Source organism: Panthera pardus, unplaced genomic scaffold, assembly GCF_024362965.1.
Source record: "Panthera pardus isolate Hobbes unplaced genomic scaffold, ASM2436296v1 HiC_scaffold_27, whole genome shotgun sequence".
NCBI classification, from domain to species: domain Eukaryota; kingdom Metazoa; phylum Chordata; class Mammalia; order Carnivora; family Felidae; genus Panthera; species Panthera pardus.
The window spans coordinates 36024029-36048300 of NW_026526843.1; the positions used below are offsets into that span (position 1 = coordinate 36024029).

Genomic DNA, 24272 nt, shown 5'->3' on the forward strand with positions numbered 1-24272 from the left:
TTAATACAGGGTCTACATCTGGGGAAGCTGCAATGTGACACTGAAAATTAGCACCGGCCCATAGGCCCAGGGTCTAAAGAAAATTGGCCAATGGTCGCTCTGACAATCAGCAGTATTATCATGAGTATCTTCAGACAGCAGAAGGGAAGGGAGGAATTAATTTGCGCCATGTCTTGGGAGGTTTACACACTGCCAGTTGCTCTGATAGTATATTATCTCATTTGACTCTCACAATAGCTTTATGAGGAAGGAATTCTTTAGCACAGAGCCTGGTTCACAGTGAGCTGTAACTAAATGATAACTGCCACTAATGCTATTAATATATTGATAACATTAATAATAATAGACCGAAGCACAATGGGCTTGAGCAACTTATCCAAGGTCACAGTGCTGGAAAAGGCAGGATTTGAACCCAGGATTTGAACCCAAATGTCTGGGCTTCTTTTGCTATACCACTTTGCAAGAAGAGAAATTTTTGTGGGGGGAAAACAGTTGAGGATTTTCCAACCGCTTAGCCATGCTGCCTCCATAAACTGACCAGTTGAAATCTTCAGGCACCTAAGAATCTCTTTGGTCTCCCTCTCTCTCACTCAGGTTGCTAAGTTGCTATGAACCATGGCCCAACTGTACTACAAAAAAGTCAACTACTCACCTTACAGAGACCGTATCCCCCTGCAAATCGTGAGGGCTGAGACAGAGCTCTCTGCAGAAGAGAAGGCGTTCCTCAATGCTGTGGAGAAGGGGGACTATGCCACCGTGAAGCAGGCCCTACAGGAGGCTGAGATCTACTACAACGTCAACATCAACTGCATGGATCCTCTGGGCCGGAGCGCCCTGCTCATTGCCATTGAGAATGAGAATTTGGAGATCATGGAGCTACTGCTGAACCACAGCGTGTATGTAGGCGATGCATTGCTCTACGCCATCCGCAAGGAGGTGGTGGGCGCTGTAGAGCTTCTGCTCAGCTACAGGCGGCCCAGTGGAGAGAAGCAGGTAAGAGAAATCCCTACAGGCTGGGAAATAGCCGGGAACAATAAGGCCCCGGGATCAGAAGCCTTGAAAATAGGGAAGGTTAGGTAGGCTGGCATTAAGTAGCCCTAGCATGGCAACCCTCTGCTCTCAGAAATCGCATCAGTGATCTCAGGTGGCATCCTAGAGCGACCCTGCGTGGCCCACACTAGGTTTTCCTCATTTGCCTTTTCTTTGTGAGCATTTGCCCGTATACATTCAATACGTGGCAACCCAGAAGTGTGCTCTCCATTTCCAGAACATCCAAGCTCCCTCTACCCTCCCTGGCCTCTGCTCTCTAGCCTCATTTTCTTCCTCTACTCAAAGGTTACAATGTAGAAAAGAAGAGGCCAACCACAGACCTGGGAGTTTTCCTTCTCACCGGTCTCTCTCCCGGACAATGACAGAAGACCTTTAAATGTGAATACCGTGGTGCACGTGCAAATGGATATAGGGGTTCATGTATTTTCCCAGTACCTGTGATATGACTACATTCCACCCCTAAATGTTTGGGGGTTGCCTCTGTGACTCTCCTATCCTCCAAAGCACTTAGGTTTAATACTCTGGAGTCATCTTTGAGTTCTTCCCCTTCCCTGCCTCTATGTCCAATCCCCAAGCACTGTGGTTTCTTTCGCTCCAATCTCTTACATACTTTCTTTCCTCCCACCACTCTCCCTGTGTTCCTCATCATCTCCCTCCTAGCTGAGGGATTCTCAAAGTGTGGTTCTTGGACCAGCAGCATTAGCATCACCAGGGGAACTTGTTAGAAATGCAAATGCAAATTCTGAATCAGAATCTCTGGGGGTGAGGCCTACCAAGCTGTGTGTTGACCACCCCTCCAGGGGATCCTGATGCACACACTCAGCTTTCAGAACCACTGCCCCAGACTGACATGAAAATCTTCTAACTGGATTCTCTGCCGATAGCCCCTTTCTTTCTCACAAGCCTTCCTGGACAACGATGCCAGCTTATTCTTCACAGCACAGCATAACAATCCTGCCATTGTTACCCACCCTTTCAGTGACTACAAGCTCTCATTAGAAGAGAAACCAGTGCATGAAGCCTAGCGCTCAATACCCTTCTGTAATGGTCTTTTCACGTCCTGTCTCTTGCAGGTTTCTCCTAAACCCCTCAAGTCAGACAGGTCTCTCTACTCTCTTCCTTTGGAGCATAGTAGGGATGAAGTAGGGAGAAAGATATAGTAGGGACAAAGAAAATACAGTACCATCAAACATGGAATACGACAATGCATTAAAAAGCAAAAACGAAAAACAAAAACAAGAAAAAAACAAATAGTGGTGCCTGGGTGGCTCAGTTGGCCGAGCGTCCGATTTCACTCAGGTCATGATCTCATGGCTCGTGAGTTCGAGCCCCGCGTCGGGCTCTGTGCTGACAGCTCAGAGCCTGGAGCCTGCTTCGGATTCTGGGTCTTCCTCTCTCTCTGTGCCCCTCCCCCGTTCAGGCTATCTCTCTCTGTCTCTCAAAAATAAATAAACATTTTTAAAAATTTTAATAATTAAAAAAGCAATAAAATAGTAAAAATCAAGCCCCAAACTGCAAAGTGCTCAGATAATGAAAACACTTCAGATCAAACCTTATGGGTCATGGCCAAAGCTCAGCTTAAAGGGAAGTGGAGCTTTACTGTTTGCCTGCCTGGTTAAACAAAAAGAATGAAAGTACTTAAGTGATAACTCTCAGACTAAGAATTGGAATGGATAGAACAGGAAGAAAGACAGTAGATGAAAAGTTCCTTGAATAAAGGGCCTGAATGCCTCCGTTCTCCACCAGCATTTACTTTTTTTTTTTATTTTTTTTTTTAACGTTTATTTATTTTTGAGACAGAGAGAGATAGAGCATGAACGGGGGAGGGTCAGAGAGAGAGGGAGACACAGAATCTGAAACAGGCTCCAGGCTCTGAGAGCCCGACGCGGGGGGTAAGCACAGAGCCCGACGCGGGGCTCAAACCCACGAACCGTGAGATCCTGACCTGAGCTGAAGTCGGACGCTTAGCCGACTGAGCCACCCAGGCGCCCCTCCACCAGCATTTAATACAGCACAGCTGTAACCCCACACTACGAAAGTGCCTGCAATATCACGGGCATTCAATAAACACTTATTTCATGAACAAATAGTATGCAGCCAGCACCATGCTAAGTAACTTACACCACTTGGCTCATTTAATCCCCCCAGCACCTCGGTTAGGTAGACACTATTATTACTGCCCCCATTCTACCCATGAGAAGAATTGAGTCACAGTTAAATCAGTTGTCCAAGATCACAGTTAAGTGTCAGAGCCAGGATTCAAACCCAGGCCACCTAACCCCTAAACCTACCCTCTTCACCACTTGGCTATACTGCTTCTGTGGCAATCGAAGTCTTGGGATTCGCAGAACAGAGTTCTGAGACAGGGTAGACCCGTGAAGGATCAAGAGCTCTCTGGAAAGGACAGGCCAGAATTTGGATGAAGAGCAAAGCAGAGAGGTATGAATATGTTCCCTACTCAGTCCACATCACCATTCCTATCAAAACTGATTTGTTCTCTGCCCCATTTCACCACAGCCCTGCTAAGGGTCGGAGTGATTTAACTGCGTTACTCTGGGGGCGCCTGGGGGGCTCAGTCGGTTAAGCATCCAGTTTCGGCTCAGGTCATGACCTCACAGTTTGTGGGTTCAAACCCCACATCGGGCTCTGTGCTCACAGCTCGGAGCCTGGCGCCTGCTTCCGATTCTGTCTCCATCTCTCCCTGCCCCTCCCCCGCTCGTGCACTGTCATTCTCTCTCTCTCTCTCTCTCTCAAATATAAACATTAAAAAAATGTTTTAAAAACTGCATTCCTCTGAATTAAGGCTTACCCAGACACCCTACCCTGTGATGATCTTGCCCACCCCTGAGATTATGCAGTTATTAGCTCTATCCTTCCATTGACACCACTCACACCCAACTGTGTACTATTGGTCAGCCTCACTTGTGTAAATGTCTGGTCTCTGTAACTAGATTGTTTCTTAAATGTCAGGCATAATCTAATGCCCAACTGCTTCCATGTTTCCCCCAGTAGTACCTAACCCAATGCCTAGTATATAATGGGTGATAGATAAATATTTGCTGACGAATAAGGAAGAGCTATGTGTATCTCTCAGACATCCTGCACGTTCAGCTTCATAACTGTTGCGAAAGAGAGCAGAGCACAGGGGAGTTTCCAAAGAGGGGATTAGCAATACTTTCGGAGTTTTGAAAACAGGCCATGTCTTTATTTGATGACCCCCATTTCCCCCATCTTTCCCCAGTGCCCTGGCAAACTCTGGGGAAGAAAGGCACCAGGAAAACTCACTCCAGGGTACAATCTAAGGCGTGACCTCCCCTGGAGAAAGGCAGAGCTTAACTCACACGAATGAACCACTAATGGTGAAATGTCAGGCGTATGGAACAGGAGTGAAGCTGTTTGGGACAGGCTGTCTTTTCCCAAGATCCTTTCAGACACCGCCAGTGTAAGACCTCCTTTGTCCATACTTGAATATCATACCATATGTACAAAGGAACACAGCCATCGGCCCCAGCTCCAAGTCTTTTCGGCAGATTTCCCTTCCTCCTCTCTCTCTCCCAACCCCCACCACCAGCCTCTGCTAAATTTTATTTTCTCCCATTGCTCTGACAATCACTGTGGCAAGTAATATGTCAGTAACTATAACAACAGGCCACCACCATGCTGAAGTTCTGCCTTTCTGGGAAATAGAATCAGGATTTGTTTACCTGGGAGCAAATCAGGGATGTGAGCAAACACAGACCTCCTGAAGGACCGCAGGTCCGGCTGGGTAGGCCACTCCCAGGAAGGTGCCCCTCCCACACCCAGAAGCCAAACACCTGGCCTTTTTCACTGGCCCTCCCCCATGTCGCCAAGAGATTGGGCACAGCTGACCTCCATCAATCTTGGATGGATAAACTGGGGCCCTCTTTGGCTTTACTTGGCAAAGGGCTTGGCCTCAGGCTGGCAACGAGACCCGCCTCTGCTCAGCCCATCCTGCTCTTCTCCCTCTTCTAGCCTATCAAAAGTGCTCTCAGGTAAAGATCAAAGGCCAGGCATAAATGTCTGACACTGGCTTCAAGTATCAGCACTCACATGGAAAACTGCATTTTTAATAGGGACCAAATCTTAAAGTCAAAATGGTGATGCTTTATCAGAATTCTCTGCACCAGACAAGTATAAGACGGCGTGTGTGCGTGTGCATGTGCGTGTGTGTGTGTGTATGTGTGTGTGTGTGTTGTTCGGGGGTCTTCTGGCTGCTCCAAAAGTCTGACTCTCTTGGCAGATTTTGTGACTCCTTAGGGTAAACACTCTTAAATAATTCTCAGAATTCAAAATTTTTGCACTACAGAAGGCTTAATACCAGCCTATTTCTTGTACATCAAGCCTTTTTCCTTTGGCGCACTGACTCTGGGAGCAGAGTCTTGTACCTGTGTATGGTCAAGACCAGCTCAAAGATTAATCATTGTGCATATGGCGAACTTGTCAAAATACAGACTCTTGAGCCCCTACAGGTTCAGAGCCTTGGGGTTGGAGCCCGGAACCAGCATTTTAATAAGCCCGCCCTCACCCATTTCTAGGTAAAAGGTCTATGGACTTCTCTGTATCTGTTTCCTAGGCTGCCATAACAAATTCCCACTAACTGGAAAGCTTAAAATAAAAGAAATGCATTCTCTCATGGTTCAGGAAGCCAGAAGTCTGAAATAAAGGTATTGACAGGGCTGGTTCCTCCTGGAGGCCCTAAAAGAGAATCTGTTCCATGCCTTCGCTTGTAACCGCATCACTCCAATCTCTGCCTCCATCGTCGCACAGAGTTCTCCTCCGTGTCTTTTCCTTGTGTCTCTGGGTCCTGATCCCCCTCTCCTTTCTAAGACACCAGTCATTGATTTAGGGCCCACCCTAATGCACGATGACCTCATTTTAACTTGACATCTGCAAAGACCCTTTTTCTAAATAGGGTCACATTCATAGGTACTGGGGGTTAAGAGGTGAGTGTATCTTTTGAGGGGACTCCATTCAACCCACTAAACTCTCCATGAGAAATACTACTAGGCAAGTGGTTTTCAGACATTTTCAGAAGCAGAGCCTTTCATTAAATGAAATCCTTCCCAGAAGTAAAATAGGCAAACAGACCCAAGCAGAGCTGGCCTAGTTTAAGTGCAGATCAGGGCCCAAAGCCCCACTTGTTCACACACACACATACACACACACACACTCCTATCCCTCCGTGGTCCCTGAGGAGCAAGCATAGCTGGACAGCCACTCGTCTAGAAGACAGGATGACATAGTCTAATTCAGAGTTTGAGGTGCTAACCAGCTTGCAGCTAACAGGATGACCTTGGGCAAGACCCAAGGTGTTTTACACCTGTCCAGTTACAGAATCACTCTACGACTAAATTTCCTCATGTATAAAATGAAGGGAACAATACCTAATCTAGGGGCTTGTCATTAGGATGAAATAAGGTACATTAAAGTCTTTTGAAAATAAATTTAAATGCTAGACAGAGGTCAATGACTATTATTTTCAGCCTCACTCTATCAATTTGATTTAGCCGGTCATATTGTGTGGAGAGACCAGCTGGCAAGTGGCACTCATCACAAGGAACGACTAATACAATGAGAGAGAGGCTGGTGAGCGGGCTGGCTCAGTTCGCAGATTACCTCCTTCTGCCCGGCCTTAATGACAATGGTCTCCCTTCTGCTGTTAGGCAAGCTGTATGACCTCAAAGTCATCCCTCCTTGTTCAGTGGCGTCTAAGGATTTAAGCAACAGGGAAGTAGAACTGCTGGCCTTTGCATCAACAGCCCACCCAAAGAATTTTCTTTCTTGGTCACTTGCGTCAGTGCAGGCAGGCGGAAAGAGGCTAAGCCAACCTTCTCCCCAAGGCCCACCCCTCTGGGCTCTGCCATAATTACTCATTTGTCTGTGGCAGATGGCTCCAAATTAAAATTGGTCTCACAGATGAGCTAGTGAGATTAAGTTTCAACAACACTGATAAGTGTTTGTGTTAAGATTGTAGAAAATCAGCAATGAGACACTACATTTACTCCCTTCTCCTGCCTGCCTCTTGGTCTCAGGGAGAGATTGCACAGTGTGGAGGGGCACCCTGAGGGCCTGGGCAAAGGTGACTGAGGCACAGAGAGAGGACCTAAAGAGTCTAACCTCTACATCTCAAACACTCAATATGAGAGCAGAAAGTAAAGGAGAGAATTGCCGTTTATGGGATAGGTTTCCTTAATCTCTCCAGACCTCAGTTTTTTCGTCTGTAAAGGAGAACAATAATGGAGTCCACTTCGTAGAGTGATAGCTGGAATTAAGTGGACTAATGCACATATATTACTTAGAACAGTGCCTGACACAGAGTAAACACTCGATGAGTAAGTAGCTAATACTGCTCCTACTTCTACTAGCTGAAGCCATGCTGATATCACATGCTAGCTAATCTTATTTACTCTTATTTATGCTTTACTCTTATGCTAGCTAATCTTATTGTTTTTTAAATGTATTAAGCACCCCCTAACACATCATAGCTGAGAGTTCAGACTGAGTGACCTTGAAAAAGTTGTCCACTGTGACTCAGCATCAGTTTTCTTACCTGTATAATGGGGATAATGATATTGCCCGTGTCACAGATTGTTGCAAGATTTACGTGAGAACTATTTTTGAACATTTGGCATAATTTGTGATCCATAGCATTTGCTATATAATACCCATATCATTAGCCTTAATACAGAATAGTAGTAACATTATTAACTCTTTGTTACCTGACTTGCCCAACAGTAGGTATCTACCTTTATAGTAACCGAGTAACAGCTTTCATTCTCTGATTTTCATTCCAAAGTCAAAGTTCTAGATCAAAAACATGGGGTGTGTCAATCAACTCAAGAAAATAAATCAGCCAAGGCATCTGGGTGGCTCAGTTGGTTGAATGTCCAACTCCTGATTTCAGCTCGGGTCATGATCTCACAGTTCATGAGTTCGAGCCCCACTTCGGGCTCTGCACTGACAGCTTGGAGCCTGCTTGGGACTCTCTCTCTCTCCCTCTTTCTCTCTCTCTAAATATATGAATAAACTTTAAAAAAAAGAAATCAACGACTTCTTTGGAAGAAAATTTCAAAATGACTGCATCACATCATAGTGGCCAAGCTGACAAACTGAGTTACTTCCTCTCGTGTATCTTTGTTGATTTTCAGTAGACAAGGCCTACTGCACTCACAGAGCAGAACTATAGAGAGTTTGAAAATCATGTGGTCTGAAATTAACATGTCCAAGGTCACTTAGCTGAGTCCAAACTGGCACAAGTGCTTCCTGTCTCCCAAGCCACTCTTTCTACCACTCCGCTCTGCCTCTGAGGGATCATCAGAAGTGGTGACAATTACAACAAAGCTGAAAATAAACAAAGCAGCTCCGAGTCGTGTCTCTCTGGAACAACTCATTGATGACAGAGTTTCAGCAAATGATTAACTCTCTTCAGTTCAATTCAATTGTCTAAGTATTTTTGACTGCTAATTATATGCCTCACAGTAAAACTGAAAGATACAGTTAGTGCCCTCAAGAAATTTATAGATTCGTGTGGAGAACAGACGTGCACATGGTGTCCAACCAGCCCCTGCCCCTCTTAGTGAGCATGGCCTTCTGTGTTCCAAGGGACACAAAAGATATGATAGTGATAGTCACCTCTCAGAAAGAAAAAAAACAACATAATTACTTAAACCTGGCTGCATAACACCTCACAAAGAAGAATCCCTAAAGCAGTGTAAAAAGTAAATCACTAAATAAAACACATGCGACTTTCTAGCCATGCTCCCTCCCCCCCCTCCCTTCAGGGTTACCACCAACTCAGGGCTTCCTCTCTACAGCTTTACGCTCATGGTCGACATACGTATGTCCAGTTAGGAAGTTTCTTATTCTCCTCTGTCCTAGGGCAGGTATATCTCATCTGCATGTGATATTCTCCCCCCCTCCTTCACCTAATATGTTCAGTTGTCTAAAAGGCAGCCAATGTTTGTCTCCTTTTCACCCCAGGCTCCTCTCCTCACTGCTATTGGTTTTTCCAGCTTATACCTCTTGTTGCAAATTAGTTCAAGTGTGAAATATCGGTGCAAAACTCAGAGCTCTCCTTCCATCTCCCTTCCCAGCTGTCCTATCCCAGTGCACCAAACACTACCTTGTTACTGTGCCTTTCCATATGCCAACAAAAGCCACGGGACAGAAACAGAGCAGTGCAAGCAAATGTATGCTACATCATCTAAAATGTGTGATGTGGACAATACAGGAAGACACTCCAGACACAAGTAGACACAGAGGTTTTAAGGGAGGAACATTTTTAAGAAATAGGCTTTGAGCTGGAAAGGAAGAAAGGGATGGCACGCTGGTCAGGGGGAAGTGAATGAGTAATGTCGGGGGAGTTGGAATGATGGTGGCCTGTTCACAGTGGCTGCTGGAGTGAAGGGTTGGTGATGAAAGCAGTGCTTGGGACGCCATTACCCTCATGATGGAAGGTGCCAAATACCTCACTCAGAGTCAGGGCACTGGGCCAGGTATGCCCTGAGTCTTATCATAAACAGCAGTTGTTGGGTTCCTGTGCTCATGTATCTGCCCTCCTTCTTTTTTTCTCTGATCCTAGTTGGAGTAGAGGGGAATTAGTCTGTGGTCACTGGTTGAACCACTCCTTAGTTGGGACCTTAGTGAATAGTCACCATCATCCCAGCTCATTGTCACTGGTCCTCTGACTGGAAGCTGGGGCAGAGGGGACTGAAATGGGATGAAGCCAGAGGGGTGCCTGGGTGGCTCAGTCAGTTAAGTGTCCAACTCTTGATTTTGGCTTAGGTCATGATCTCACAGTTCATGAGATGGAGTCCCCCGTCAGGCTCTGCACTGAGTGTGGAGCCTGCTTGGATTCTCTCTCCTTCTCTCTCTGCCCCTCCCCACTCATACTCTGTCTCTCGAAATCAATAAGTAAGTAAACAAACAAACAACAAAAGAAGCTGAACCCACCGATAACCCAGGGGACTGGTTGAACAGTGCTACCCCTCAGCAAATATTTGTGAGGAGCTGGCCATACGGATCTTTGACTCTTTCCCCTTTCATCTATCTACTTCCCCAAATGACATTCTCTCCCTCCTCTCTTCCAGTCCCTCTCCATACACACAGTTCCAATGTTGGTGTCCCACTTTAATCTCATTGGCTGACGACTTTCATAGATTCCATGATATCATGCCTACATGGTTCCTCCTCCTTCTCTGCCCACTGCCTTTTAGTCTCTTTTTCAGAATCCCTATTTTTTTCTTCCTTCAATACTGGTGCTGCCTGGAGTTCTATCACTTCTCCCTTTGTAGCTCAGTATCTATCATGTGATCTATAATTTATTTCCCAAGTTTCAGCTAGACATGCCTGCCTAGATGTACCCCAAACATTTAAAATTCACTATGTCTAGGGGCACCTGGGTGGCTCAGCCGGTTAAGCATCTGACTCTTGGTTTCAGCTCAGGTCATGGTCTTGTGGTTTGGGGGTTCAAGCCCCACATCGGGCTCCGTGCCGATGGTGTGGATCCAGCTTGGGTTCTCTCTCTCCCTCTCTCTTTCCCCCACTCACTCTCTCTGTCTCTCAAAAATAATCTTTTTAAAATTTTTTTAAAAAATATAAAATAAAATTCACTACGTCTAATAATAAAAATAGTAAGCACCAATTTGCACTTACTGTGTGCCAGGCACCATTCTAAGTACATAAGCTACATTAACTTGTCTGATACTCACAGCCATCCTGCGAGATTATTCTATTACTCATTTTTACAAATGGGTGCATTAAGGCACAAAGAGGCTAAATAGCTTTCCCAAGCTTATGCAACTAGTAAGTAGACCGACTGGGATTCAAACTGAGGCAGCATGGCTGCAGATTCTGTGTTCTTAATGCCAGCGCTAGCCTCACTTTGCCCTCTAGGTCCTCCTCGGCATCCAGTGTATCCTCTCTCAGGTGATGGCACCCATATCCCTCCCGTCATCCTTCCAGTGTTCTAGATTCGAAACTGTGCCGTTGTCTTCATCTTAACCCTCTTTCAGCCACCACACCAAGTTGAGTACTAAGTCCCTTTCAATAACTTAATTGAAGAGAGGAGGCAAACCTATCGACAATGAGTCAAAATATAAGTGCTGTTAGAGGTAAGAAAGTACTGTATGTACCCAAGCATTAGTATCTGATCATGTCACTCAAATGGTCAACGTTCCTCCTTATTTCCTATAGAATAAAGTTCAAAATGTGGGTGCAGGGTTGAAGGTTTGAGGAAAGAGGGTTGGCAATTCATGCTGAATTGTCACTGATAAATCCAGCCCTAAGCTTGGAGGCAGAATGAGTCCAACAGACAAGACATGTTAATGAAAGTGGTTTCTTCTACCAGAAGAAACTCTCCAGAGTCAGAAGGACAGCCACTTTAGTGAGGGCCTGGATTTCAGGCACCTGCTGGTAAACGTACGCTTGGTTGCCATTGGCAGGATTAAATGACCCTAATCTGGCAGCTATTCTCTATTTTAAAAAAGTATGTCAGCCCTCTGAAGTCCTCCCTACAGGGAAGGTAATCAGGATCACGAATAAAGGAAAGCTTGTTTCACCATACTATCAGTGGATTATTATTGCCAGTCCGTTCGTTTAAAAAAAAAAAGTGGGGGCGCGAGGGATGGTGCTGTGAGCCAGGTAAGAAAAAGGCACTGAAAGAACTGTCCAGAGAAATACAAGTCAGAGAAGGGAGAGGAACATGGTACCATTGACAAATCTCCTGTGAGTCTACCTCCTTTAACTCTCCTCCAGAAAAGGGGGGGTGATAACCCAGAGTAAACACTTCTGCAGCTGGAGAGTGGAATTTGTGAATCCTCCTCTGCTCTTCTGCTCTTCAAGGGCAACCGGGAGTGATTTGATGTTGGGCAACATCAGCTCCATTATCTATATGAGAATTGTGGATAGAACTGTGGAGCTAAAAATGGCCTCGAGATCCTCCAATCCATCCCTTTGTCATCGAACAGCCTGATAGTCTCTTCTCACCTGCCAATGGGCCTAAATGGGGAAGGCGTCAAGCCCTACTAGGCAGCCAGAATTTAGAGCAGTTTGGGCTCCGTCTACCCAAGCAAAATGAATATGTGCCCTATTTACTCAAGCAGTTTTCTCCCTTTCCCCCTCCATTATTTCTCAACTCTCAAACTGAGGTTATTCAAGCATCCGGGCCCCAGACCACCACCACCCTTCTCCACAGCCATGTTCATTTTAAAGTTTTTGTTGTAAAAATAATACATGTTGTTACTCTCAAAACTCACTCCCTAGAAGTCATTGTTATGAACAATATAGGTGTGTCCTCCTAGGTATTCTCTATGCATATTCAAACAGAAACATATACACAAACACACATACACACACACAGACTTCTTTTCATGAATGCTCTGCAACTTGCTTCTTTTTCTTTAACGACACACAGTGGACATCTTTCCCTCTGAAGGTATTTATCTTTACCATAATCTTTTTAATGGCGATATTGCATTATATCATACAAATGTGCCATATTTCTTTAACCGGTCCTCTATTAATGAACTCTTAAATTGTTCAAGGATATTTAGGTTTTTGATTTTTGATTTAGGTTTTTGAATTTTGCTTTTTTCTAAACACTACTGTGATGAATACCCGTGTGTGTGTATGTGTGTGCATGCATGTGTGTCTTTGAACACTTGTGTGATTATATCTGTAAGGGAAATTCTTGGTAATGAAGATTATGGAATCATAGAGTATGCGCATTATTTAATTTTTATTTCTATTGCCAAATTGCTCTCCTACCAACAGTGTGTGAGAATGCCTGTTTCTCACATCCTTGGAATCAGAGACTGCAAAAAAGTCAAAGATTTGGGGAAATCTTTGTCAATCGGACACTTAAATATGCTACCTCATTATTGTTTTACATTTGAATTTTTATTATAAGTGGGATTTCACATGCTCTCATGTTGTAAGCAATGTGTTCTATTCTGTGAATCAGCTGTTCATTTTTGAACCCATTTTCCTACTAGTGTCTTCATCTTTTTCTTACTGATTTGTCTAAACTCTGCATATTAAGGTCATTAGCACTTTATTCATCCTTTAAAATTAACACCGATGTATTAGAGAATAGTGGTTTACTCAGTTTTACAGCAAGTCTGAAGCAAAGAGCAAAGCTAATTGTATTCTAGATCTTTTAACTTTTTTGCATAAAAGTATACAATTGTTTAAGTGATGCTTAAAATGTCTTAATGTTTCTCTGGTATAAGAAAGCCTGAATGAAAGAGTATTTATGCTTAATCATTCCTTTATTTTTAAGTGTCCAGTTTAGTGCTTAAGTACCTTTGTTCAAAGGGAAGAAACTCTTTATGGCTCTTATAGCTAGGATTCACCAAGTTGGAGGCATAAAAGGGACCAGACAGGCTTATACCTCAAGCACAAAGGAAGTAGAAATGAAACAGAAACAGGAAGAAGGGTTGGTCTTTAGCAGAGGAATGAGTTCTTATACCCAACCAATGACAAAAATCCATTTAATCCATTCTTTGCCCTGACTCATTGGCAGCATAATAGCTACTTCAGAAAAAAAGGGAAGTATCAAATTATACGGGAAAACATTTTCCCGAATTTCCTTAGTAGGGAGGAAACATATGAGAGAGGAAATGTAACATGACAAGCCTATACTATTTCTGGTCTAAACTCTTCAAATTGTCTACATTGATTAGACAAATAGGATAGTTTCCAAATTCTTTACTCGATGCCATGCTGACGCAATCATCTAGATTAAGAATGTTTTGGGGACACTGAGAGAGTACACAGTACCTGTGTCAAAATAAGATGGTCAGACAACCCTGACGGATAATGCCAGCAGAGATTCTTGATAATGTACAAGCTTTTAGTGTCATCTTGCCCTGCAGTCAATAAAATGGCATTTAGCCCTAGAATAGAACAACCTTACCAAGTTCAAAGAGGAGAAGCCCTCACTAGACTGATGGTACCAACGACCTCCATTGTTACTCAGAATATTTTTTTTTCCACTTTGATTTCAGAAGAGCTAGGAATTTGGGGAATTCGCAAAGGGGATAAACAAAAATTTCTTGTGATTGAAGTACGTAAACTGCAATTATGGACTCATAATATCTGGAAGGGGCTCAAAGAAAGAATAGAGGAAATCATGAGATTTCCACGACAAGAGCTTTTAAACCTTGAATCACTCCAGACCACCCTAGAATCTGACCATTTCTCATGACCCCTACCTCCTCACCCTAGTCCAAGCAACCATTACCTCTTACTTGGATGATTATCATAGCTCCCTAACTGGTCTCCCTGCTTTCCCTCTCAGCCCCACACAATCTAGTCTTTTCCCAGTGGCAGTCACCTTTTGAAAATCTAAGTCAGACCATGTCATTCTGGTCAAACCCTCCAAAGCCCTTTCCAATGCCTCCAAGGCCCTGCATTATCTGACCCCTGCTCTTTTCTCTCATCTCCTACCACTCTCCCTCACTCGATCTGCTTCAGCGATAGTCGCCTCTCATAGGAATGGTCTAGCATTAGTGCCTTTGCCTGAAATGTTCCTTACCCAAGTAGCTACATGGCTGGCTCCCTTCTTTCCTTTAGATATTTGCTGCAATGTTACCTTATCAGGCAGACCTTCCTTGATCTCTCTACGTAAAAATAACACCTTCCCCATTGCTCCCTACCCCCTTTCCCTGCTTCAAGATTATTAGTAGCACTTATCACCAGCTAACAGATATGTTTGTTGCCTGTATCAGCCTCTCTAGAGAAGTGGCTTTTTGTATTTTGTTCATTTTTGAATCCCCAGGGCCTAGAATAGCTTTTGGAACATGTCATGTACTCCATAAATGTTTTTTTATTGAGATATAATTGACATAAAACAGCACATTAGTTTCAGGTATACAACATAATGATTTTATGTTTGTATATGCTGCAAAAGGATCATCAACAAAAATAAGTCTAGTTAACATCCATCACCACACATAGTTCGCACTTTTTTCCTGTGATAAAAACTTGTAAGCTCTACTCTCTTAGCAACTTTTAAATATACAATCCAGTATTAAATTATATTAATCCAATATGATTAACTATAGTCACCACGCTGTGCATTATATCCCTAGGACTGATTTATTTTATAACTGGAAGTTTGTACCTTTTGACCAACCTCATCCATTTCCCCTACCTCCTACCCTCTGCCTCTGGCAACCGTCAATCTATTCTCTGTGTTGACGAGTTTGCTGGGGGTTTTTTCTAAGTTTCCACACATAAGTGAGATTATACAGTATTTGTCTTTCTCTGTCTGAGGTATTTCACTTGGTATAATGCTTCAAGTCAATTCATATTGTCACAATAAGTGGTTTTACGAATGAGCAAGATGAACAGAATGTCCGACCTGGAAAGATTGTCTAGTCCACCTCCTCCCCATTTTATAGATGGGGACAGTGAGACTCACAAAGGGAAGTGATTTATCCAGGCTCAACAGACTGACTTATATAGCAGAACCAAGATGCATAACTAGACTTTCAATCGAGCGTTGTTTTCACTACATTAAAATTACTCTGTCTTTAGGGGCACTTGGGTGGCTCAGTCAGTTGACTATCTGACTCTTGATTTTGGCTCAGGTCATGATCCCAGGGTCGTGGGATCAAGCCCTGCATCAGGCTCTGTGCTGAGCATGAGTCTGCTTGGGATTATGTCTCTCTCCCACTGCCTGCCTCTCTGTCTCTCTGTCTCTCTCCCTCTTTCTCTCTCTCAAGTAAAATTAAAAAAATCATTCTGTCTTTAAAGCCACCCAGAGTAAATTTTATGGCATTCTATAGTCACACATTCTGGAGTCTGTCTTCCTTGCATCTAACCTAAATCCTTCATCTTATAGGCTAAACAAATTTCAGCTCTTGGTGAAGAGGAAAGACATTCCAAAGATATACAAACCTTCTTGAAATCAAATATTTGTTATTTTAAGGAGCTGGTATTTGCTGTGAACAAAATTCAAGGCAAGGTTTCCAATCTCCATGCTGCCCCCAAAAGACTTACACCAATCCCATGAAGCAAACCTCTCTTGTTAGATGACAGGATCTACAGACCCAAGGAAATAAGGCCACAAAAATGTCGCAGTGACAATATCTTTGACTCCAGGTTAGTACATTTAGTGCAGGAGAGCATTAAAATATATTCTCTAAAACTTAAATACATTTGTGTCTAAAAACCAAGCCTAACAACCCCTAATACTGAATCTGAAATATTCATCCATTATATAGATGTAGTCATAATTCAGAGCTTTTAGCAACCAAATAACCTTCCCTTGGACTACTAAGGGGGTACACAGTGGTGAGCCCTGGCTTGTCTTTTGTGCAGTTATTTTTCTGCCTTCCCTCCTGAGAGCTTGATTTCTTTCTGCCAGTGTTAGAATCTCCATCATTTTAATCAGAGACTGCCATGGTTTCTAAATTAGCTGGTTCCCATTTGTAAACCGGAAACAGAACAAGATGAACTCATATATTCTGCCGTCAGTGCTAAGCTTCTATGGGCAATAGCTTGTCTGATCAGAATGGAAACTGTTCTCTGGATCCTAGGACTGACTTCGGAGAAAATGCTATAGATCTCATTTAGGGGAAGTAGCTCAAATAAGCTAGGCTGTCTTTACCTGAAAATCATTCTTTGGCGATTCCCACTACTTTGTTTCATTTAAAGCACCGAGGAAGAATCCTGAATTTATAATTTTAACTAAATGATTCAACTGGTAGCATCAATTCCATCCTTCTTGGTCTTCAGGACTGGAGAACACAACCCAGTAGGCAGACAGAACAGTGTGGCCTAATAAAAATACCAAGTTGGCATTCTCAATCCTGAGCTCCTTCTTTGGGAACTGGGCTGAAATATTTCCTTGGGCCAGCATCCATAAATTGATCTGATGAGCGAGAAGCCACCTTGAACCAAAAGGGAATGAAATAGAAGATAGGAAAGGATGATTTTTTTTTTTTTTAAGCAAGGCAGACTGAACCAAATGGCTTCATTCACAAAAATCAGTATCACAAAGCACTTCAGAGTTAATACTGGTGAGGGCGCCTGGGTGGCTCAGTTGGTTGAGCATCCGACTTTGGCTCAGGTCATGACCTCATGGTTTGTGGATTCGAGCTTCACATGGGGGCTCTGTGCTGACAGCACGTAGCCTGCTTGTGATTCTCTCTCTCTCCCTCTCTCTCTTTCCCTCCCTGACTTGTGCTTTCTTTCTCTCAAAGTAAATTTAAAAACTTACAAAACAAGAGTTAACATTGGTGAACTTCTTCCCAATGGTGGGTATAACATGGATGAAGCAACATTGCTACATCCATTGCTGATACAGCCCATTATCATCTCCTCCTCTCATTACTTTTCCTTTTCCTCCTTTTTGGTTACTCTGGGAGTCTGGCTTCTCACTTTCTCAGCACAGGCCAGGGTACCATGGACTTCACCTCCACGCATGTGGTCAGCCACTTCTGGAGGTCCTGGCCTCTACCCCACACTGACCAAGGGTAGCCTCCTCCTCCAGAGGTATGCCTGCAAGAAGTACCACTTGATCTTCCAGAGTGATGCCCTCCAGTGGGGCTCCATAAGCCTTGATCTGGGCAACTGTCTCCTAGCCAGTCATCTTGAGGATGGTAGCTCTTCAGTATTGACAAAGAACTACAGGTCAGCTACTGAACCAACCACAGCCATAGCTGCCACTCCCTTGAAGATGAAGTCAGGAAATAGGAAGGAGTACATCCTCACTGCCTGCTGCATGTTGTGTCACTACTCAAGAAAACATTCTTAATAAACATCCATACTAGAATGGGCAGCCCATGGGTGCTGAGTCGTGTTTGATGGGGAGGAAGGAAATGTTGCCACCCAATTTCAAAACCATAATATCAGTAGTGAAGAGAAATGAAATGGCATATCACCCCAGGACATATGTGAGCAGAGGCAGAATGGCCGTTGGGCAGGAGTGTTAGCAAAAGAATTAAACATCTATTACGAGGCTGGGCTATGTCATCTCCAGCATGTCTTCCAACCCTGCAATTCTGCAATGTGTATACAGGCTGTGGCACATGATATGTTGAACAAAATCTTAGAGTGGAGTTCACATGACGATTCCATTCCTCAACTGTTTATGTAGCCTTAGGCAAATTACTTAACTTTTTTATACTTTAACCTCTTACCACTGTAAAGCAAAGGGATAATACTAAATAATATCACAGGGATGCTGTGAGGAAATGAACAATATTTTGAAACTATTCTAAAACTACTTTATAAAGCCACATTAAATAGGTACTGTACCTGACATACAATTGGTATAGTACATAGGCAATAATACAAAGTCCCAATAGATATGTAAACCATAGGGGAGTTCACTAATAACTCTACAGGCAGTGATGTCATTGATACATTTCTAGAATAAAACTTTTGAAGTTCTGGTGGATATCTGTTTGGGTGGAGTGCACTTACTTAATCATAGAATCATCAAGATTAAATGAAACATAGTAGCAATCTAGACCATTTCTCTGTCACTGCAATCGATCCAAGGTGCAGTAACCTCTAGCCTCAGAAAGAGTTAAGCACCCCAATGTTAATTTGATGGAGCAGAACCTTTGGCAGGGTATGAAAGAAATACCAAGGCAATTCCGTGCAAGTGTCAATTGCCCCAGACTCTTCAAATGTATGTCGGGGGCCCCCAGGGAGTCTGAAATTTATGAATGAATGATATTTATGAGACCACAGATGAAGAAGAGTTTCCTGGGGGCTAAGCCTCCTCCTATCATACCTGATCACCTTTGCTGCTTTTATCTGACAATACGCAAATCCCCCATATCTATGGAGCTGAGAGCTGGGTCTTATCTCCTCTCCAATTACACATTGGGGAGTAGAACAATCAAACATCTGGGAGCCTCAATCACTGCCTCTTGCAACATTTCAGCACTCTTTGGGATTCTTGTCCCCTATTAACTGAATATGAAGGAGAAATTTAAGCAGTAGTGAATTTAATCGAGAGCCCCAGTGCCTTGTAAGTTCCTTTCATTAGCCCTGGCCTGCATTCCTGAAAAGGTGCCGCAGAATGAAAGACTTCATTGAAGCTCTAAGATATCTGGTTACATGGATCTTTCAGAGAGAGGGGAATGCTTTGCAAGAGACTGAAAGGTCATCCTTACATTTGAAATGTCTGTGCCTTTCCACATTTCAGATTTCAGGCATGTTTGACTTCAGGGAAAGAAGGACAAGGCAGTTGATGTCCTCCTAATTCAGTAGTGATCAGCACCAACTTAGCTGTCTCTAGAGATACCACAACCTACACTTTTAGCCTAGGAGTGTACTGGGAGAAAGACAAGAGACAGAAGAGACAGTAGCCATGCGGCAAAAGCCCAAAGTAGCTCTCCCTTCTCCCATCTCCAACCAGAGGCAGCCAAGCTCCTGCCCCTTTCCTTTAACATTTGGTCTGTTCTGACAAGAATAAAAGGCATTCTGCCTGAGAATGCACTATTGGAAATGCAGCTGCAAGCTCAAAGCAATAAAATTAAAAGTAATGTCAGAGAGAGGAAGAAATTATGGCAGAGGGGGTGACATTTTTCTTGAGTTTTTCCTCTCAAAATTCAACAAAGGGAAAATATATGAGTAAATGCAGTACATTACATGGATATTAGTAAACCTCCGCTTGTCAAAGACTGTGTTTGGAAAGAACTTGCTTGCGATTGATGGTGTCAGCATGATGGGCATAGGTTCAATCATACAATGATTTAAAGCTGCTTTTCCTATCAACCAAAAGTTACATCTTTTTTTAAACATGACCCATTTCTTATTATGACCCCATAATTTAATCTTGGCCATCGCATACTGCGTAATCACCCATTCCTTGTGATGCATGCTGCCACAGCCACCCCAGACTTTTGAATCCTGTGTTTCTGCTAAAGAAAAAAAAGAAATATTCTTGAAATGAGTTTTGCCGAGATGCCTGTCGTAGGTGGACCCAAGCTTCTTGCCATTATGCGGGCTCAAGCTTCTTTTCTCAAAGGCTTCCCAACTTTAGCCAAGTCCTGCTACAGAGGGAGGGGCTCCTTGTTGCACGGGTGCTTCTGAGAGAAGCCACTCGGAAATCCCAGGTGGGGAGTTCAAGAAACAGGGGCCTAAATACAAAATTCCCCAGGGTGCCTCCAGCAACACCAACCATAAAACATGTTTCCTGCCATGAACGGCAGTCATTGTAGGTTTGTCTCATGTTTGCCTGGCACATCCATAACTCATGGACTTTCCATTTGGATGATAACCAAAGGCCCTGACGGTGCTGATGCCATGAGATGCGTGTGCTAAAGATAATAGAATAATAGTGTCGTGCCGTGGGAAGGTGATCTCCATAATGAGCTGCCTAGTTCCCTGCCACCGTAGCCCTTCAGTACCACCACCCCTAAAGATACTTCATTCCCATGGGGAGACTCTTCTAGTACAGGCTCTGGGACTCATCCTGTTCCTATTCATGGAGACTCTTAGACCTGGGGTCCAACAGCTCTGCAGCTCATTGTCCGGTCAGCCAAGCTGCTGGTCCCCTCTGAATCTTGTATTTTGGTAGCTATACCGAAGCCCTTGCCTTACTGTCGTGTAACCAAGACTATGCTTTTACACTCTACTTTTCTAAACTTTAGGCAGTTTTGTGCCTCGGTGGATATTTGGCAAGGTCTAGAGATGTTTTTGGCTGTTGCACTTGGGGAGGAGTTGCTACTGGCATCAAAGGGGTAGAGGCCAGGAATGCAACTAAACATCCTACGATGAACAGGATAACCCCCACAACAACAACAACAACAACAAAAATCATCTGAGCCAAAATGTCAAGAGTGCCAAGATTGAGATATGTTGGACGAATTCCAGGAAGTGAGTCCCAGTACCCTCTTATATATATACATATCCTATATATCTTATATCCTGCCCAGTACCCCCATTCATGTTTCCAAACCTGTACAATACCAGCCACCTGCCTCCTAGGCCTCTGTGTCCATCCACACCCTCCAGATACACTGTTCCGCCCACATATTAAGAAAACTCTCTTGTCCACAACTAGCATGTCTTGGCTGCTTCTGATGCCAGACAGCGGTCATTCTACCACCTTGAGTCCATATCACGCGCTTGTTAGCAACCCAAGCTCTGGATCGAAACCACTTGGATTAAGGTCCTGGCTCCTCCATTTGATAGCTGTATAGCCTTAGACAAGTCGCTTCACCTTTCTGAGCCTCAGTTGTCTTCTCGATAAAATACAAATAATGGCAGTGCTTACCTCATAAGCGAGATAATACACGTCAAGGGCTTAGCAAAGTTTCTAGCACGTTTTTAAGAATTTAAGTATTTTCAAGAATCGGGTGATTATCAACCTCCTAGAGCAGTGCTGTCCAATAGAACTTTCTACCACGATAGAAATGGTTGTTTGTTTGTTTTTGTATCTACTCTGTACCAAAGGGTGGCCAACGTATGGCTATCGAGTAGTTGAAATGTAGATAGCGTGACTGAGGAACTAAATTTTTAAAATATTACTTGAAAAATAAAATATTATTTAATTTTAATTAATTTAAGTAGCCAAACGTGGCTAGTGTTCATCATAATGCACAACACGCCTCTAGAGTTTTTCAAACTTAATATTCTCCTGAAAATAAAATTCTAGTAACCTCTCCTGGGGAAAGGAGTGGCATTCTCACTCCCTGTCCTTCCAGGCATTGAGGGTTCTTGCCCCCGTGAGCTAGTGTACCGATGGGAGTGTGTTGCAATCCTCAGGTGGATTGGGATAAAAGAGCCTAAGACTGGTGTGGCGAATTCTAGCTAGTTCTGCCTCTCCCTGTTCCAGTCAGCCCACTGCCAAAGAAGCCTCGTAGCCTAGAGCAGTGATTCTTAACCAGGGTGATTTTGCCTCCCAGAGGACACTTGGCAATGCCGAGAGATATTTCTGGTTGTGAAATCTAGGGGAAGGGAGAGCTGATACTGGCGTCTAAGGGGTAGAGACCAGGGACTCTGCTAAATATCCTACAATGCACAGGACAGCCCCCGCAACAAAGAATTGTCTGGCCCCAAATGTTGAGAAACTCTGCTCTGGGGGCATTCTGAAACAATCTCAGACAGGGAAGCATCTATTCTGCTCTTGAGGGTCTTCTGCAATGTTTACACTAACTCTACTGCCTCCGAATTACCTGGAAGGAAATTGTTCCTTTCCATGGTAGGGACAGAATTTCAAAAACAATTTTTTAATTTAATTTTTTTAATGTTTATTTATATTTGAAAGAGAGAGAGAGAGAGAGCCTGTGTGCAAGCGGGGGAGGGGCAGAGAGAGAGGGAGGCACAAAATCCAAAGCAGGCTCCAGGCTCTGAGCTGTCAGCACAGAGCCTGACGCGGGGCTCGAACTCGCAAACCGTGAGAGCATGACCTGAGCCGAAGTCAGACGCTTAACCAAATGAGACACCCAGGCGCCCCCATGCAGTAAGTCTTAAGCGTCCGACTTCGGCTCAGGTCATGCTCTCACGGTTTGCGAGTTTCGAGCCCCGCGTCGGGCTCTGTGCTGACAGCTCGGAGCCTGGAGCCTGCTATGGATTCTGTGCCTCCCTCTCTCTCTGCCCCTCCCCCACTTGTGTTCTGTCTCTCTCTCTCAAAAATAAATAAATGTAAAAACAATTTTAAAAAAACAATTTTTCCATCTGAATTGCAAAGAACAGAAATCTCTAAGTGATCGAGGCTATAGAGAAGGAAAACTGGGAACCAAGTCCAGTTCACTAATTAATAGGATATTGGAAGGAAGAGAGCCTTTGAACCTGCCAAAGTTTTCAGATGAATGACAGATTGTGATTTCAACAGTATGTAATAAAATGACCACATTAACCCAAAAGACGATACAGTATAAAAGGGTAAAGACATTCTCAAAAGGCCTTGGATTGAGCTATGTTTACAGCTTCTAAAATCATAAGGGACTATTTGGAGGAGCCTGTAATATCAGGGCCACCCTTCTTTGAAATTGAGAGCATGCAAGGAATTCATGCTCTCCTCCCACACCTCTTGTGCCTCCAAGACTGAAATCTTGGCTATAAGGCCCATGGGCCTGAGACAGTCATTGGACTAGATCTTATATGTCAGGACTTCTGAATTTCTCCATGCTGCAGTTTACATACATTTTCTCATATGATGTCTTCAGGAAAAAGTTGAAAAGCTTCTATGTTCATTCTAGAAAACGAAACTAGGTAATTCAGATTTTAAACCCATTTTTCTTCTGCTAACTCTGAATTTGGGGAAACTCGAAACTATACTACATAATGGCGGCCCTTCACTCTTCACTGCACTTTGTCTAACTATACACTAAATGCCTCTAGGTAATAGCAAGCCGCAGGGCCAGATATGCAAAATTCAACCCTGCAGATGTTTTACCACTAGACAAAAGGGAATTGATGACCTTATAATGTTTGCTTTGCTGAAAAGATCGAAGATAGTCATGTAAAGGAAAACTTCCCCACCTCCTCAGGGGCTATGCCGGCATTTAAAGTAGCTGTTGTGGGGTACCTGGGTGGCTCAGGCAGTTAAGCATCCCGCTCCTGGTTTTGGCTCAGGTCATGATCTCACAGTTTGTGGGTTCGAGCCCCATGTTGGGCTCCGCGCTGACAGTGCAGAGCCTGCTTAGGATTCTTTCTTCCTCTCTCTCTCTGCCCTTCCTCTGCTCCTTCTCTCTCTCTCTCTCTCTCCCTCTCTCTCTCAAAATAAATAAATAAATAAACTTAAAATAAAGTAGCTGTTGAGCAGTAGTATTCTACCTCTGGAGGCTAGGGCTAGCTACCTGGCTTGCCTCAGGTGTGGATAACTAAGAGAAGCAGGAAAGTGGGGTCAATAATTGCTTCATGAATGTGACAACATCTCTCTCAAGACTTGTCCTTCAATTATATAACCCTTCAGTCCAATGCCTGAGCATGAACTGAGCAACCTTAAAACAAAACATCATTGGGGCCCCTGAGTGACTCGGTCGGTTGAGCATCTGACTTCGGCTCAGGTCACGATCTCACGGTTTGTGGGTTAGAACCCCACGTCGGGCTCTGTGCTGACAACTCAGAGCCTGGAGCCTGCTTCGGATTCTGTGTCTCCCTCTCTCTCTGCCCCTCCCCCGCTTGCACTCTCTCAAAAATAAATAAACGTTAAAAAAACTAAAACAAATTACATTCAAAAAAATGAACCAAGAACAACGGCGTTCCTAAAGAGATATTTGCATCAA

At 43.8% G+C, this 24272-nt stretch overlaps 1 protein-coding gene across 2 annotated transcripts in view; it reads left to right on the forward strand.

Annotated features, from left to right (window-relative positions):
• Positions 1-24272, forward strand: part of TRPC5 (transient receptor potential cation channel subfamily C member 5) — a 266576-nt gene that overhangs the window by 132074 nt on the left and 110230 nt on the right. For both annotated transcript variants that reach the window (XM_053891241.1, XM_019426883.2), the window contains exon 3: positions 595-993. In XM_053891241.1, coding sequence (XP_053747216.1) covers positions 616-993 — 378 coding nt within the window. In that variant the 5' untranslated portion in view covers positions 595-615. The remainder of the gene's footprint in view (positions 1-594; positions 994-24272) is intronic.